General features: G+C 39.8%; 1 protein-coding gene across 4 annotated transcripts in view; it reads left to right on the forward strand.

Moving 5' to 3' along the window:
- Nucleotides 1-10,434, forward strand: part of RAB28 (RAB28, member RAS oncogene family) — a 94,817-nt gene extending 84,383 nt beyond the window's left edge. Inside the window, exons 7-8 of one of the 4 annotated variants that reach the window (XM_029235749.1) lie at nt 4,704-4,738; nt 9,489-10,408. In XM_029235749.1, coding sequence (XP_029091582.1) covers nt 4,704-4,738; nt 9,489-9,498 — 45 coding nt within the window. In that variant the 3' untranslated portion in view covers nt 9,499-10,408. Of the gene's footprint in view, nt 1-4,703; nt 4,739-8,140; nt 8,231-9,488 lie in introns of those variants that run through there. The other 3 variants (XM_029235748.1, XM_029235751.1, XM_029235750.1) reach the window with 3 other exon arrangements.
- Nucleotides 10,435-17,305: the final 6,871 nt, after the last annotated feature.

Genomic DNA, 17,305 nt, shown 5'->3' on the forward strand with positions numbered 1-17,305 from the left:
AATAACTTGAGCAGATATCAATTGAAAATTGTTTAGGGAGGGTGGGAGGGAGGGAGACGTAAGAGGGAAGAGATATGGAAACATATGTATATGTATAACTGATTCACTTTGTTATAAAGCAGAAACTAACACACCATTGTAAAGCAATAATACTCCAATAAAGATGTAAAAATAAAATAAAAATAAAAGAAACAAAAGAAAATTGTTATGCTGATATGGCTGTTTCTAGAATTTCATTAAAATATTTGGAACTCTGGAAATCTGCTACTTTTATTTCTCATTATTCAAAAGACATTTCAGCACTTACTGTGGCCAGGCACAGTGTTCCGATATTTGTGCCATATAAATTGCTCCCAGACACAAAAATAGCTACTTCGTTTTGGCCTAGGAGGATGGATACAAGAAAGAGAAATTACCATGATTTGCTTGATAGTACTGACCTTGGCAGACCCCAGAGGTCAAGTGATTCCTCTGCTTTTTAGCTTCACTTCCTAAATGATGTTTCTCCCTGGTTAGATAGTCTATGAATGATTATCAAACAATCATAAATGATTTATTGGTCATATAAGTGTGGTTTAGTGGTGGATTCAGAGGAGATTTAAAAGAGTTTAAGATGCAGTCCCGGGCTTCCCTGGTGGTGCAGTGGTTGAGAGTCCGCCTGCCGATGCAGGGGATACGGGTTCATGCCCCGGTCCGGGAAGATCCCACATGCCGCAGAGCGGCTGGGCCCGTGAGCCATGGCCACTGAGCCTGCGCATCAGGAGCCTGTGCTCCACAACAGGAGAGGCCACAACAGTGAGAGGCCTGCGTACCGCAAAAAAAAAAAAAAAAAAAAAAAAAAAAGATGCGGTCCCTGCTTTCAGTGAAGAAAATTAATATGTGCTAGGCACTGTGTTATCTCATTTTGCCCTTATAATAACTCTGTGGGGCAGGTGGCACTTCATCATTTTATGGGTAGAAAACTGAGACTGTGGAGAGGTTAAGTAACTTGATCTATTAATCTACAGCTAGGCAGTGGTGGAGCCAGGATTTGAACTCAGGCCTGTCTGATAGCAGGGCCCCTAATGTTTCCATTCTGCCATATTAGGGGAAGATTTACTGCGTAGTTTGTAGTAGGGAGTTGAAAAAGAAGCTGGCATGAAACAGTTGAAAGCTTAGGTTGTATTTTGGAAACAGAAGAGTAGTTTGGTTAAAATAAATGACCATTTGTGTTGGAGTGTGCAGGGAATTTGAGAAAAAGATTATGGAGATTTATGAATGCCAAGTTGATAAGTTTTATCTCATGTATTGACAGTGGAAAATAATTTTAAGTAGGGAAATAAATGAAAGCAGTTTTTAGATAGGATTAATCTAATGGGATTTGTGTGTGTGTGTATGGATGTGAAAGAGATTGAAAGCAAGGAGACTGGGTTACTGTCCTCATGTGATAAGGACCAGAATTGGGGTGGAAGGGAAAGAATGGATGTAAGAGACATTTCACAGAAGAATCAATAGGACTTGTGGAATGACTGGATAAAAGGGAGAAGTCCAAGATCACGTTGAGGTTTCTCACCTGAGGAATGGAGAACAGGGGAGACCCAGTGATGAGGCCCCCCTGGAGGAGAAGGTGTACTGGTGTGGCACAGAAGGCTTCACTGAGAAGGGAGTGTACATCGCTTGAGCCCCAAAGCAGTGCTTAGGTTCAGTGACAACTCCAGAGAGATGGAGAGTAATTGGGATACTTTTGAAAGACAGAGTTCTAGGGGAACTTTATTAATATTTGTAGCTCACTCTTAGTCACAAGAGCCAAAGAGTTACTGTTTGGACTTTAGAGATGGACTTAACATCTAGGCATATTTTAACAAAAGCAGCATCAGATGTGTTAACTACATAGTGCCCCAGCCTCCCTATACACCCTACCTTGTTTGTTAGTGTACCCCATCTTCTTTATTATGCTATGAAGTTTAATTCTGTCTTCAGTTTGTTGGTGTTGACTTTGAATTCATTCATTTGAAGATGAATTCAAGCTGCTAGAGCCCTCCTTTATTGTGTTTGTCAGAATCCTTTGTATAGGAAAACCTCATTCTCCATTCCTGAGATCAATGAATTTGGCATTTTTGCCAGTTAAATTATTTATTTCACAGTGGAAACATTTTTGAAAGTTCATTATTTTTTTTAAATTTTATTTATTTATTTTTTATTTTTTTTAAAGTTCATTATTTTTAAAAGATGTTTCTAAGAACATACTTGCAAGCTGTGTTAAGCACAGTTTTTTTTTTAATTGAAATGTATTTGACACAACATTTGACAGGACAACATCTTTCTTGTCCCCCCCATCTCCTGGAAACCACCATTTTATTCTTTGTTTTTACAAGTTTGGCTTTTTAAAATTCCACATATGAGTAATATCCTACAGTACTTGTCTTTCTCTGTCTGACTTATCTCATTTTGCACAACATGCTCAAAGTCTCTTCATGTTTTCACAAACGAGAGTCCTCCTTTCTCCTGGCTGAATAATATTACATTGTGTGTGTGTGTGTTGATATATATACATCTCTGTGTATTTATATATATATACACACACACACGCCACATTTTCTTTATTCACCTATCAATGGACACTTAAGTTGTTTCCATATTTTACTTATTATAAATAATACTATAATGAACATGGGGGTGCATATACCTTTTTGAGTTATTGTTTCATTTTCTTCGGATAAATACCCAGAGGTGGAACTGCTGGATGGTATGGTAGTTCTATTCTTAACTTTTTGAGGAAACTCCATATTGTTTTCCAGTAGCTGCACCAATTTACATTCCCACCCATAGTGCATAAGGGTTTCCTTTTCTCCACATCCTCACCAGCACTTCTCTCTTATATATATATATATATTTTTTTGCGGTATGCGGGCCTCTCACTGTTGTGGCCTCTCCTGTTGCGGAGCACAGGCTCCTGACACACAGGCTCAGCAGCCATGGCTCACGGGCCCAGCCGCTCCGCGGCATGTGGGATCTTCCCGGACCGGGACACGAACCCATGTCCCCTGCATCGGCAGGCGGACTGTCAACCACTGTGCCACCAGGGTTATATTCTTTTTTTTTTTTTTTTTTTTTTTTTTTTTGCGGTACACGGGCCTCTCACTGTTGTGGCCTCTCCCGTTGCGGAGCACAGGCTCCGGACGCGCAGGCTCAGCGGCCATGGCTCACGGGCCCAGCTGCTCCACAGCATGTGGGATCTTCCTGGACCGGGGCACGAACCCGTGTCCCCTGCCTCGGCAGGCGGACTCTCAACCACTGCGCCACCAGGGAAGCCCCCACCAGGGTTATATTCTTGATGACAGCCATTCTAACAGGTGTGAGGTGCTATCTCATTGTAGTTTTAATTTGATGATTAGTGATATTGAGCATCTTTTCATGTACCTGTTGGCCATTTGATGTCTTCTGAAAGTTCATTTAAAACCAAAGAAGTTCAGATTTTATATCTATAGAGAGTGGGGGAGTAGGGAGGAAAGGGAGGGAGAGAGAGAGAGAGCTTATGCACCTGTTTTCTGTAGTTTTTATGTCATTTGAAAGATTCCTGAGGGAATTCGGTGTCACAAAGTGATAAAGTGTTTTGTATTATTTTATACAGAAGGAGCTATACTATAGACTCACCAGTTACACACAAGTTGACACTATAGTAATTTCATTTGTGACAAATGTTTATAATAAGGTTTTAGTCTTAGTTCCATTCACTGATTATTTAAAGAGATTCTGCTATTTTAATTCTAACCTAGATTATTCCTGTTTAGGAGTCATATAAAATGAGTTATCAACACACTTTACAAGCTTTTCAAGGAAAGAAAGAGGGAGAAAAGAAAGGGAATGCAGCTTATTAATACAGCAAACAATTTTTGAGAGTCTACTTTGTGCCAGAACACTAGAATCTGGGATACAAAGATGAATAAGTGAAAGTCCTTGTCCTCAAGGACTCCCAGAATACATGAAGGCAGACAAATATGTTAAGTATGCTCTAGATGCATTTTTTACAATTCCCAATTAGTGGCATTTTCACTGGCCAGTTAATAAACTATGACTTTGTTTGGTTTGAACTAGGTATGCATTAGTTTCTTTTCTTTTTTATTGAATTATAGTTGACTTAAAATATTATATTGGTTCCAGGTGTACAACATAGTGATTTGTTATTTTTACAGATTACACTCCATATAAAGTTATTTAAAAATATTGGCTGTGTTTCCTGTGCTGTACATTACATCCTTGTATTTTATTTATTTTACACCTAGGATTTTGTACCTCTTAGTCCCCTTCCCCTATCCTTCCCCTTCCCTCTTCTCTCTCCCCACTGGTAACCACTAGTTTGTTCTCCATATCTGTGAGTCTATTTCCGTTTTGTTATATTAGTTTGTTTGTTTTATTTTTTAGATTCCACAAATAAGTGAAAGCACATAATATTTGTTTTTCTCTATCTGACTTATTTCACCAAACATAATAGCCTCCAAGTCCATCCATGTTGTTGCAGATGGCAAAATTTCATTCTCTTTATGGCTGAGTAATATTCCATTGTGTGTCTGTATGTGTGTATGTTTGTGTGTGGCACATCTTCTTTATCCATTCATGTGTTGATGGACACTTACATGACTTCCATGTCTTGGTTATTGTAAATAATGCTGCTATGAACATTGGGGTGCATATATCTTTTCAAATAATGTCTTCATTTTCTACAGATATATACCCAAGAATGGAATTACTGGATCATACGGTATTTTTATTTTTAGTTTTTTGGGGAACCTCCATAGTGTTTTCCATCGTGGCTGCACCAATTTACATTCCCACCAACAGTATACTAGGGTTCTCTTTTATACACATTCTTGCCAACTTGTTATTTCTTGTCCTTTTGACAGTAGTAATTCTGACAGGTGTGAGGTGATAATCTCATTGAGGTTCTGATTTGCATTTTCTTGATGATTAGCATTGTTGAGCATATTTTCATGTGTCTTGGCCATCTGTATGTTTTGTGTGGAAAAATGTCTATTCAGGTCCTCTGAACATTTTTAAATCTGTTTTTTTTTTGTTTTTTTGTTTTTTTATACTGAGTTGTATGAGCTTTTTCTATATTTTGGATATTAACTCTTTATCAGATATATCACTTGCAAATATTTTCTCCCATTCATTAGGCGGCCTTTTCATTATTTAATGCTTATTTAATGTGGCCTTTTGTTGATGCTTTCCTTCTCTCTGCATAAGCTTTTTTTTTCTTTTTTTAACATCTTTATTGGAGTATAATTGCTTTACAATGTAGTGTTAGTTTCTGCTGTACAACAAAGTGAATCAGTTATACGTATACATATATCCGCATATCCCCTCCCTCTTGCGTCTCCCTCCCACCCTCCCTATCCCACCCCTCTAGGTGGTCACAAAGCACCGTGCTGATCTCCCTGTGCTTCTCTGCATAAGCTTTTAAGTTTGAGTAGGTTCCATTTATTTATTTTGCTTTTACTTCCCTTGCCTGAGGAGACAGTTCCAATAAAATATTGCTAAGACCTATAGCTCATATTCCATTTTTTTCTTTCACTATTCACTTTTAAAATTTATTTTTTCATATAGTTTAAAAACCAGATGGGATAAAACCATGTAGATAAACCTTGCGTTTTACAGATTAGGAGATGGTGAAGACCAAAGAGGTGAAGTAACTTGCCCAAAGTTGTGAATGTTACTGGCAGCCTATAATGGCACATTATACAGAAAAAAGAGCTCCCACTGTGTGTAAAGTATCATGCTTTTCAAAATGTTATATCCATGCTTTTAAATGGTAACCTATAATCTCTGCACTTTGAATTTGTATCAATCATAGTATTCTTTAATTTATTTAATATTCTTTAATAGTTTACACATCTGTTTTCCATGCTAGACTCTTATGCGTCTCAAAAAACAGAGATCATGTATTATTTATATGAATATTTCCAATACCTAGAATAGTGGTTTGCTTTGAATGAGTGATAGTGACAGGTGTTTCAGCTGTCAAAGTATGTTTACTCCATATCCTGAGCATGATAAACTATGACTTTTGCAAAGGTAAATTTGTTACTACTATCTGGACTAAAACACAGTTGTAGAATTGACCAAATTTATCTTTAGTGTCTTCCGAAGAGTCAGTCTCTACTGCTTATACCTTACCTCAACTCCTAGGTTGCTTGCTTTCTTACCCTTATGGAGAGCTACCATTTCCAGTATCCGCTCACAACTCTTTGACAAAACAAGGGTTAAGCTGGTGTTCAGCCACACAGCTCCCTTCCTCTTAGGGCCACTGCATTATTTTCACTCAACTGACTAATAGCAGAGAGTAATTGAGTGTACTTTGTGGCTCCAAAAATAAAGGTGGGTGTTTTGTAGGAAACATTTTCTCTGAAAATGTCAATGAATGAATGACTTGTAAACAAGCCGACTACTGTGAAATCACCTCTCATGAAGTTTATGACATGGAAATTATGCTTTTTTTACTCATAGAAAGCAAAGCTCTGAATATGCAGAGCTTTGGTTCTGGCTTCCAGTTCAGGAACTTTGTGCAAAGCTTTATGTCAAACAGCCAAGGCCCCTAAGAAAGATGTTGCCTTGTTAGTTCTTCATTAATTTGATGAGAATTAATGGTGAAAATCCAAGTCATTTATGTTAGTCAATAACTTTGACCAGAATGTCTTGACCACAGGTCAGTAACCTGGTTGTGTTTATAGGATAGGGTTTAAACCATCATTTTGGAGGATTAATGAGTTGCTTACTGATTATGAAAATCCCTTCTCTTTATTGTAACCCATAGTTTGGTGTGAAACAATTAGTTTTGGGGAGGCCAGATGCTGGTGTTCAGCGTTTCACTGATGGCCCCCCCCTCATACGTCATGTAGCAGTTGGTAATGCTTCTGTTGATAGCATCAGGCTGAGTGCCTAGTAAATCATGAGTCTTATCCAGAAGTTAATACTGCCTGCTAGAGAACTGAAGCAGAGCCCATCCAAGGCTAATATACTGTAGTGTCCTGTTCATTCACTCTCAGTTGTTTATCCTGTCTTTATAAACATTATCACAAGCAGCAACCTGATTAACATGTTTTTTTCTGTATGTGCTAATTAATAGATGCTATTATGAAGGAAGATATTTCTGAAATAAATATTTGAACTCATTAAAAGCGAGGATAGTTTCAAGTCCAGAAAACTGGGGGAGCGTGTTATCTCTATCATATTTGTCATATGTGGTCTTTTCATCTTAAGGGTTATAGCAATCAAAAAACCTAACTAGTTTTGATTCTTTATTTAGCGAAACTCTTAGATATTTGAAAACAACAGCTGTTGTGCTTAAATATTGTATGTCAGAATTTTTGTTTTAAATGATAGAAAAGTGTGTTTTGAACTTATTTATTTCTGTATGGAATTTGGAAACATGGAGGTTAGGGCTGTGTGAGGGGTGGGGGAATGAGCTTCAAAAGAAAGTCTTTGAAAAGTAATAAATATTATTAAATGTCAAAATTGTAAATGACATATAGCTTCCTCTGATTTATGCATCCTCTCCCCACCTTCAAAGAAAATGAATCACTCCTTCTTTGTTCCCACAACATATTTTTAAGTCCACTAGTAAAGCACTTATCTGGTATGACAACTAGCTGTGTACATGTTCTCTTCCCGTTAGGTCCATAGCAACTTATGAACAAATCCTGTGTAATTCATCATTTGTTCCTAGTGTAGAGCAACTGGCACATAGTAGATCCTCAGTAATGTTTGTAAAAAGAAATTGAATTGGTACCTTGGCTGCACTTTAGCATAGAAAAGCCCCCAAATTCTTAGTTGCCCTCTGAAATATTGGGCGTTATATATATTATGTGTAATTGTGATATCAAAAATAGAACCCACAGCTTCTCTGAGAGGTTCAGTAGACATGTCTATTTCAGTAATTAAATAGAATTGTAGAGAACAATGTTTCTTGGATCTTTGTTCATTTTCTTTACTTTTATATGCATATATTTTGCTGTTTCTTTTGTGACATGTTTAAATTTATGTGTGTATTTCTTTTTCTCCTTTGGTGTTTGTTCCCTTCTATTTTCAGTCATTGAGTAAACTTTCCATTTTTCTTTCTTTTTTTCCTCTTTCTTCTGCATCTTATGTTGTATGGAATTGACAGCATATTGTCAGGGCAGAAATAGTGAAGTACCCGGAAGAAGATAATCAACATACCAACTCTGCTCAGAGTAGAATCTGTTCAGTACAGTAGTGCAGGTATTAATTGATAAACTGTTGCAGTTTGGGGGAGGAGGGTGGGGAGAACTAGTGAATGCTGTCTTGTTCTTTATTCTTTATGAATAGAGAAGTTCAAATGATTATTGTACATTACTGGGAATTAATATTGCATAAGTCCTGGTTTAGAACTTTGAAAAATTGATCCTTTGCTGGGAGACTTATTACTTACACAAGGAATTGGGAAAAAATTAAAATAATATTTCAGTTACTTTCAAACGTATTTGTCTTTATGGTTGTGTTTATTACATGTGCAGTGAAGTGGAGAATTGAGGCAGTTATTTCATTATTCATTCCTTACCATTTTTTCCTGAACTAGCCTGGTAATTGAAAGAGTATTTTTAAAATTTGCCTTGAGTTACCCTTCTTTGTCTGCTTGTGTGTGCAGAGTTAGTAAAAGAGTTGAAAACAATAAAGGATGTGTTTTACTTTAAATAATTACTTAGAGATGAATGTTAGGGCATATTGCTAAATTCATTGTTTAAGATATTCCTTGAAGTGTGTGTTAGAGGGAAGGAAGGAAGAGTTAAAAGTGTCTTTTGGTTTAAATTATTTTAAAAACATGAATATGAGGTAATTTTCTAACTTTCTCATTATTCTATATTTTGTTAGCGTCATTATTCATAACCAATAGTGAGCTATTTGTAAGTAAGTTAGGGATTTGGGAGAACAGTTTTAAAAATTGGGTTGCTTAAAACATTTCTTCTTATATATAACTTCTCTGACATTTTATCTCTTCACTAACTCACAAATTGATAAACATTCTTTAAAAAGTTATGACTGGATATAATGATTTATGGAAATATTAATAAATAATGATATTCTTTGAAATGGTGAGATCTTATCTATTGAGATATATAAATGATTAATTTTAATTCCTTTGCTTTAAATTATAACCAGGGCTTAATTTTTCATATTGATTTGCCAATTTTTTATTAGACTTTTGGTAACCTCAAGTTATTATTGTCATAAAACCAGAGAAGACTCAGTAAAAGTAATGCTATTACATCCTTAACAGAATTACCCCTGCCCTGCTACTCCCTCACCCTCCACCAAAATATATCCCAGCTTGACCTTAGTTGGTCCTGGCTGGTTCTTTTAATATCAGCTCCTGCTTCATTTATGATGTCTATCATCAGGAGTTCACCAAAGTTCAGAAAATAAAAATATACTTTAAGGAGCTCCTTCTAAATGTTCTGATGTCCTGATAATAACTTTGTTTTCTTTTATGACAGAGGGTGGTGAAGGCAGATATTGTAAACTACAACCAGGAACCTATGTCAAGAACTGTTAACCCTCCTAGAAGCTCTGTGTGTGTAGTTCAGTGAGCACATTTTTCTTCTGTATTGATAGTTCTGGCTCCCCTTCGCCTCTGTGTGGGCTCGAGGACCTGTAGAAACTTGTTTTATCAGTGACCATCTCTGTAGTTCAGTTAACGCTTTCCTCTCAACTCGCTTCATCATTGCCTGTTGCCTCAGCCACAGGCAGCTCCTTGGACTGGAAAAAATTCAACTTTGGGACCACACACTTTGAATTCAAAATGGAAAGCCCGTTCTCTGGAATTAGACTGCTTCACTGAAAAAGAATAATGTTGGTTCTCTTTATGTCCTCACTTCTTTTTTCCCTGATGTAAGTTGTTTTAAACAAATATGAAAACTATCTAAGTCTTGATCATCAGCCAGGATTTTGCCACAGCACCGTTTCATACTCTTATCTGAACTCATACCTGGCAAAGTATGCTTCAGAGTACAAACATTTAAACGAGTAATATATTTTATCTACAGATACTTAAGAAGGCATTCTTTTGCTGTCTTTTGTGAGTGAAAATATATAAAGCTGTATCTAACTGAAAATGCTTGAAATAAAGCTATAATAGAAATATTTTTTTCATTTTTTTAAAACGAGCCTAAATACTTTATATTTTAGCTGTAGCTCACAAAGTAGTGAGTATTGGATATTGTATTTTTATTATTGTATCATGATCATTACGTGTTGTGTAATACTCAGGTTAGATGGCTTTGTGAATTCTGATAAACGTTCAGCTGATGCTCCATGTGGACTTTCTCCTGCCAACTGTGTAAGAGTACTTCCAGAATGAATTATGACTATTGGATCATCGTGGATCAGACTGTACCTGATGTTCAGATGTTTTTCTCCTGCAAATAAATTTATTTAAATTACTTTGGGGGGAGAATTTTCTTTCAGCCATCTTCCCTTTAGTTACAGAAAAACAAAGTGTTTTTGGATACAAATCACTGATCATGTGAAGTTTAATAAACATTCAGTCCCTTAGAGTTGTTAGGGTATTTGTTGGACTAGTTAAAATCAGACCCCATAGCCTGGCATTTCAGGAGCTCCATATCAGCTGCATCCTACCCGCCTACCTTTTCTCATGCTGCTCTTCTGTGTACTGCCTGCCTCTGTGCCAGTGGAGCCACGGCTCACTCCTGTGTGACTGATGCTTTCTGATGCTCTGCCTTCCTGTCTTTGCTGCACAGGTCCCTCTGCCTGGAATTCCTTCCCCCTCTCTAAATGTCTGCCTTCTTTCAGTCAGCCTTTAGACACCATGAGGGCAGGGCTCTCTCTGTCTTGGTAACAGTTGTGTTGCGTTTTTTGTGTGCAGGCACAGTGCCAGGCTGACATATGGGTGCTCTGTATTGGCCACATCGAAACGGGATGAATGCTTCTCCTCTGCAAAACCACTCCTGTCTCCACAGCTGCAAATTCCACATGAGCACCTCTTGGATGGCCATTACACCTTCCAGCCTTGCATCACAGTTATTTGTGTCTTTGTGTTTTATTGTTCATAGACCATGAGCTTATTGAAGGACAGTCCTGGGTCTCTTTTTTCTCATGTCCTTTAGGAGTGCCTATCAGGGTGCGTTCCTCATAGGAGACTTGCCAGAGGTGTGTGTAGAAATTTTGGACATTTAATCTTACAGCCATAAGGGATTTTAGAAAACTTGTTATTTCACATCTTGTGTGGCTAACGAAACCGAAGTCTGGAGGGAAAAAGGAACTTGCCAGAGGTGGGAAAGCCCCTGGTGGTTCTGGTGCTGGGTGAGCAGGACTGCTTCCGGTTCTCCCTGCTGTCCCAGGACCTGGGCAGGGGCAGGCAGGGCCGTGAGCTGCTCTGGTATAATCATATTAAAAAAAAAAGAGAGAAAAATAAAGGAACTTGCAAGAGGTCATGGAATCACAGAGGTAGACCCCATAGGAGATCTTCTGTCCCTCAGCCAGGGTGACACTTTTTCAAGAGTGGTTTGAAATTTTAAAATTGTGGGGCTTCCCTGGTGGCGCAGTGGTTGAGAGTCCGCCTGCCAATGCAGGGGACACAGGTTCGTGCCCCGGTCCGGGAAGATCCCACATGCCGCGGAGTGGCTGGGCCCGTGAGCCATGGCCGCTGAGCCTGCGCGTCTGGAGCCTGTGCTCCGCAACGGGAGAGGCCACAGCAGTGAGAGGCCCGCGTACTGAAAAAAAAAAAAAAAATCGTGACTGCTGTACTTGTTAGACATTGAGTCCAGTCTTTCATTACTTTGATTTCTGTATTTTTCATTTTATAGCAACTAAGCAGCCTTTTTAAGCCTTTCAGGGTGGCATGCCCTTCAAGATAGTTCAGTTTATCCTTCCTTTCAACATCTTTCTAATATATGCTGGTCAGTCTGCTAGGGCCTTTAGCAGAATATAAAGTTGAGTAAAAGATTTCAACCCTCAAGGACCCTACAGTCTAGTGGGAGAGATGTTTGTTATTGTTGCTGCTGTTTTAAAGCTGTGACTGATTGAAGTCTACTACTGAACTAAACTTACCCAAGGCTTTACATTCAGTAAGGGGTGAGGCCATGCCCTTTTGATCATTTCATGTCATTTATATATGTATGTGAAAATTTGAAGAGTTTTCAAAAGTTCTTTTTTTTCGGTCCCAATTATTGCAGAACTAAAAGGTATAACTTAACACATATATATGATTGTACAGGCATCTGGAGAAGGCTGAGAGAAATTATATAGGGTCTATGATCAGACCAAAATACTTTAGTTACGTGTTTATAAAGTCAGAGCACCGAATGGGCCTGAACGGGGCAGGCAAGAGAGTGGCCTTTGTGGGCCTGCTCTGTCCGGGACATTTCCAGGCCCTTATCACATGAGCTATTATATTTTCACCCCTATCTATGAGAAGGCTATCACTGTTCCTGTCATGCACATGAGGACATCGAAGTGGGAGTGAGTGATTACACCAAGTCCCTCTTCGAGTAAGTGGTAAAGCCAGGGTCCACACACACCGTTTCTGAGATGGGATGGCCTAGGCTGGGTACCGAATTAGGTTGCCTTCCATTGTGAAGATCACAACTGACCTTCCTGGGGGTTGACCAGGCCTGGGTGTTATGTTGTTCTTTTGAGAAGTGGTGATGGCCAGTGCTGGCCATCACCACTTTCTCACACCGACCATCTAGACCAGCAAGCTGTGTGTCCAGAGAGGCTAGTGGTTGTAAATTTGCCCTCTGATCGCTGAGGTAAGGACAGAAAAATACCCCCCCTGCCTTTGGTCTCATTGGTTTTATGTCTCTCCCTTCTAAGCTTGACCAGTCATTGAGAGCCTTTGGCTCAAGGAAAGCAAGCACAGTGAACATGCAATAGAGCATATGGCCAAAGCAGATTTCTGAATTCCATATTACAATTTTCCCCATACCTCGGGTTTTATTTTTGAAACAAAAACGTAGGATTCATGCTTATTTTACTTTGACTGTTACCTCTCCTGTCTACAGTTTTTAATTTAAAAAATTACAAGTCTTTCCATCTAGTTTTAGGCACTTTGTCTCCTGAAGACGCATGCTATAAAGTTTCAAACACATTGTGGTCACTTCTGCTTATTGAACTTTTGAAAACACAAAAGTTTTCAGCCAGAACTGGTCATTGGATGCTGCCTTTCAAATGCACCCTCTATTATGTGTGGCAAACCACTCTGGAGTGGTTTTTGGAGTGGCCCAAAGAACTCCTCCTGTGACTGCTTTATTATTCCAGGAGGAGGTAAGCCAGGGCCCTTTAAAGTCGATCACTGAAACAATGTGATGGGGCATAATAATTTGTGTGCCGTTTAAAAATAGAAAAGTTTTCTGGCCATAACCCATTCTGGTGATTGCTATAATGTTGGACATCCTGAAAAACAGTCGCAAGATTCAGAGGAAATGGAAATGCAGACCTTTTGAGCATTGTGGCAGACATCTGTCGGCCTCCTCTCCAACATCATGTCACCACTTCTCCCAGCAACAGTTTCCTGATTTCCTGATGGAGCCCTCCTCCATTTTCAGCCTCTCACGGCTCTAGGGGTAGATTCTCATTGGCTTAAACCTATTAGGATATTAATTCCTCTTGGCCTCAGGGATTGGCTCAGAAATGAGTGGTTAATTCCATCCGAGCTAATGAAACTGGAGGGTACATTTGCTGAGGTTTCTGAAAAAGAAAAGAGAAAAGAAGAAAGCTCCCACCCCCTCAAGTTTCCAAATGACTCTTTGCCCGCTGAACTAGGTTGAGAAGGCTGTAGCTCTGAGCAACACTGGCAGCCGTCTTGAGGACACAAAGGGCGACCCTGCCCAAGTACAGAGCTGACCCCGAGGGAGCAGAGGTGAGAAGTGGGGAGAATCCCAGTCTCCGGCACTGAGCCCCAGATCACGCCATGCCACGAATCGTTTAACAGCGTGACTCAGTTTCCTTTATCATTTTGGCAAGTGTTAGTTTATTTTTTTGTTACTTCTTACATAAGCAACTGTCATGTATCAGGGCCTTTGCTTGGCATCAAAGAGATGAATGTGATCTGTGTTTTATCCTTAAAATCTTAGTCTAGGTACATGTATAACTCATCAAACAGAGGTACCAGACTCTGTAATCAGACTGTTAAATGCTTCAATAAAACCCTAATATCGTATAGGAAGATGTGGCTTAGCAGTGAGTGAAAAAACAGGGATTTCAGATAACAGGAATCAGGGTCAACAATATAATTGCCTCTTAAAAGACTGACTCGTAATCTTAGGCTATGTTAATACCAAAAGAGTCTCTGTTCTCTGAGTTGTTTTGTGTATAGGAATCACCTGGAGAATCTTGATTTAGTAGCTCTAGGGTGGGGTTTGAGGCTCTGCATTTATTTTATTTATTTATTTATTTATTTATTTATTTATTTTTTGGTGGTATGCGGGCCTCTCACTGTTGTGGCCTCTCCCGTTGCGGAGCACAGGCTCCGGACGTGCAGGCTCAGCAGCCATGGCTCACGGGCCCAGCCGCTCCGCGGCGTGTGGGATCTTCCCAGACTGGGGCATGAAGCCGTGTCCCCTGCATCGGCAGGAGGACTCTCAACCACTGCGCCACCAGGAAAGCCTGAGGCTCTGCGTTTATAACAAGCTACCAAGTGATACTAATGCTGCTGGCTTTTGGATTACACTTTGAATTAGAAGAGATTAGACCATGCCTGCATTATCTTTCCTCTTATGGATGCCCCTCTTTAAGAGGGCACGTTCTGATTATGGTGAGGGGATCCAGTGTCATAAGAAATAGTTGAAGGAAGGCAGTATGCTTAAGATGGAAAAGGGAGGGCCTGAGAGATACTCTGTTGGTCATCTCCAAATAGGTGAAAGACCACGCTTTAGAAAAAGGTTAAACTTCCAATATAGAACCTATAGAACTCCAGAAATAGGAGGGATAGATAGAAGCTATACAAAGAAGATTTTGATCCAGCCTAAGAAAGAACCTTGCAAACCCCTGCTTTATGCTTTATGAAGTGTTGGGTCATGTTGCAGGGTTGCAAACTCATATGGCATCAGGGGCTAGGTAGGTAAATGAATGACTACAAAGCAGTTAAAGAGCATAAGACAGTAGGGGGTGGGCAGTGATTTGGAGAGCATTTGCCTGTCTAAAGCCATTCCAATCCAAGTTTTAAAGTTATATTGGCCAAATAAAATCTGTATGGATAAGGCTACTGCTAAGCCCTATATTAGAATCGTTGTGCCAATTAGAAAAAAAAAAAAACACGTTCCTTTCTCACATTGCTTTATTTCCCTCTTCTAGAAAATTGTCACACTGTTTTGTTAGAGCCGGTCACTTAATTATCCTGGAAAATGGGCGATTGAATCTATAAGACCTGTGATATGAATGGCAACCCTATTGATGGGATGAATTCAGCGCTTTAGATCGCAACCGCAGTGTCTGGATGTAAAGCTGATGAAATTAGGAGAGAAAATTATTTGTCAAACTCATCTGGAGAGCGGAATCATAGTGTTCAGGCTAAGCCCTCGGGACATGATGTGCCTAGGGACACAGTCTCTGCCCTCAAGTTAGCAGGGCATCCTGGCATCCTAGGTATCAGGAGAGAATCCATCCTGGTAAAATGGTGGGCAGCATGCTGAGAGCAGCTCAGTGCCTCCAGACAGGGGTGAAGGAGTGGTCAGAACCGATTTGACGGGAAGTGAGGCTTGGCCTGACAGCCTTGAGTGAGACAACCCTCCCAGCACCTTCATCCCCAGGAATTGAGCCTTTCAGTAGAGCAGGGCCTTTGGGCTGAGCTCAGACCACATACATTCCATTCTGTCTTGCCCTTCATTTCATCAGTTTTCCACACTGGAGAGCTGGAAGTGAGAGGAAAGGCAGGCTATTTGTTTTAAAGCCCTGCTTCCAAGTCATATTGAATGTTCTTAGGTCTCTTACACTGTAGATTGAAAGAGACTCAGGGCTGGTGTTCGGGCCGAGGGAGGCAAGTATCGTCAGTGCTGTACACGTACCAGCTCAGCTAGCTATTCTCATGGAAGCCTTGTGACCCAGCCTCCTTAATCCTTAGTTAACCTAGATCCGCAGGTTGCACACGGATAGGACTCAGCCACGGGCCCCTCCTTTTCCACTGCTGCTGCCCTCATCCCCTGATGCCTGGGTTGCTCCAACAGCCTGCTGAATTTGACGCACAGGTTTGAATTAAGTCACTCTTGTTCCAAACCCCCCATGGTTCCTCATGCCCTTTTCCTTCAAAGGAAAATGACTTCCTCAGCCTGACATTCAGAATCCTCTGACAGCTTCCCCATCCTTCCTTCTGAAACATCTGTTTATCTTCAACTCTGGTGACTCCTTTGTTCTAGCAAGCGGTCCCTCACCTCTGTGTCTCCACTGGGATTTCCTGCAGGGAAAAAGGGACCCTGTAGAGACAAGTTAGAAAATGTGCTTCTTCTCCCGGCTCAAGAATCAATTGACTGTGTGACTGGTCAAACCACTTAATGTCTCTGGGCTGTTTCCTGAGGCTCATTTGTGAATAAGGTTATATGTGCTCTTTATCATCACCATGGCTTACAATGGATGCAGTGCAGATATACTGAGCCCTTTATAAACCTCTTCTCATTTGATATATGTGTTAGCCTTTAAGATGACCCCTATGATTCTTGCTATCAATTTGCCAGCCCTCTGATGCAGCCAGCTTGGAAGTGAACCCTCTGGCTTTTCATCTGACTGCAGCTTCACCAAGAGACCTCCAGGTAGAAGAACCCAGGCGAGGTACCCCCAAATTCCTGATCCACAGAAACTATGAGAGATAATAAATCATTATTATTGTTTTAAGCCACTAAATCTTGGGGTAATTTGCTTCACAGCAATAGGTGGCTAATACAATGAGTACTTGTATTATCTCTGATAGGGAGACTGAGGCTCAGGGCAGTTTGATAACCTGTCTGAGGTTGTATAATTGGGGAGTGGTGGAACAGGGATCCAAACCCAGGTCTGCCTGGCTCAGAAGGCTGACCTCTTAGCTATCATGTTATACTTACTTATTATCATTCCTGTGACTCATTCACAGTAGGTGCTTATTAAACAACTTCAAATGAATGAACAACTGTTTTCATGACTGAATATATAAATGAATTACATGAATATATATTTACAAGGGGAGCCTGTAAAAATAAAGAATGAATGAATATTAGCAGTCTCTATTAAATCAGGTTGGAATTAACCTAGTTTCTTTAAACATTTTAATCTCCAAATGAAAATAACTCTATCATTTGTTCTGACTATAGAAGTACTGTAAAATACTTAA

This window comes from Monodon monoceros, unplaced genomic scaffold (assembly GCF_005190385.1).
Source record: "Monodon monoceros isolate NGI ecotype Baffin Bay Population unplaced genomic scaffold, NGI_Narwhal_1 Super_Scaffold_20, whole genome shotgun sequence".
Taxonomy (NCBI): domain Eukaryota; kingdom Metazoa; phylum Chordata; class Mammalia; order Artiodactyla; family Monodontidae; genus Monodon; species Monodon monoceros.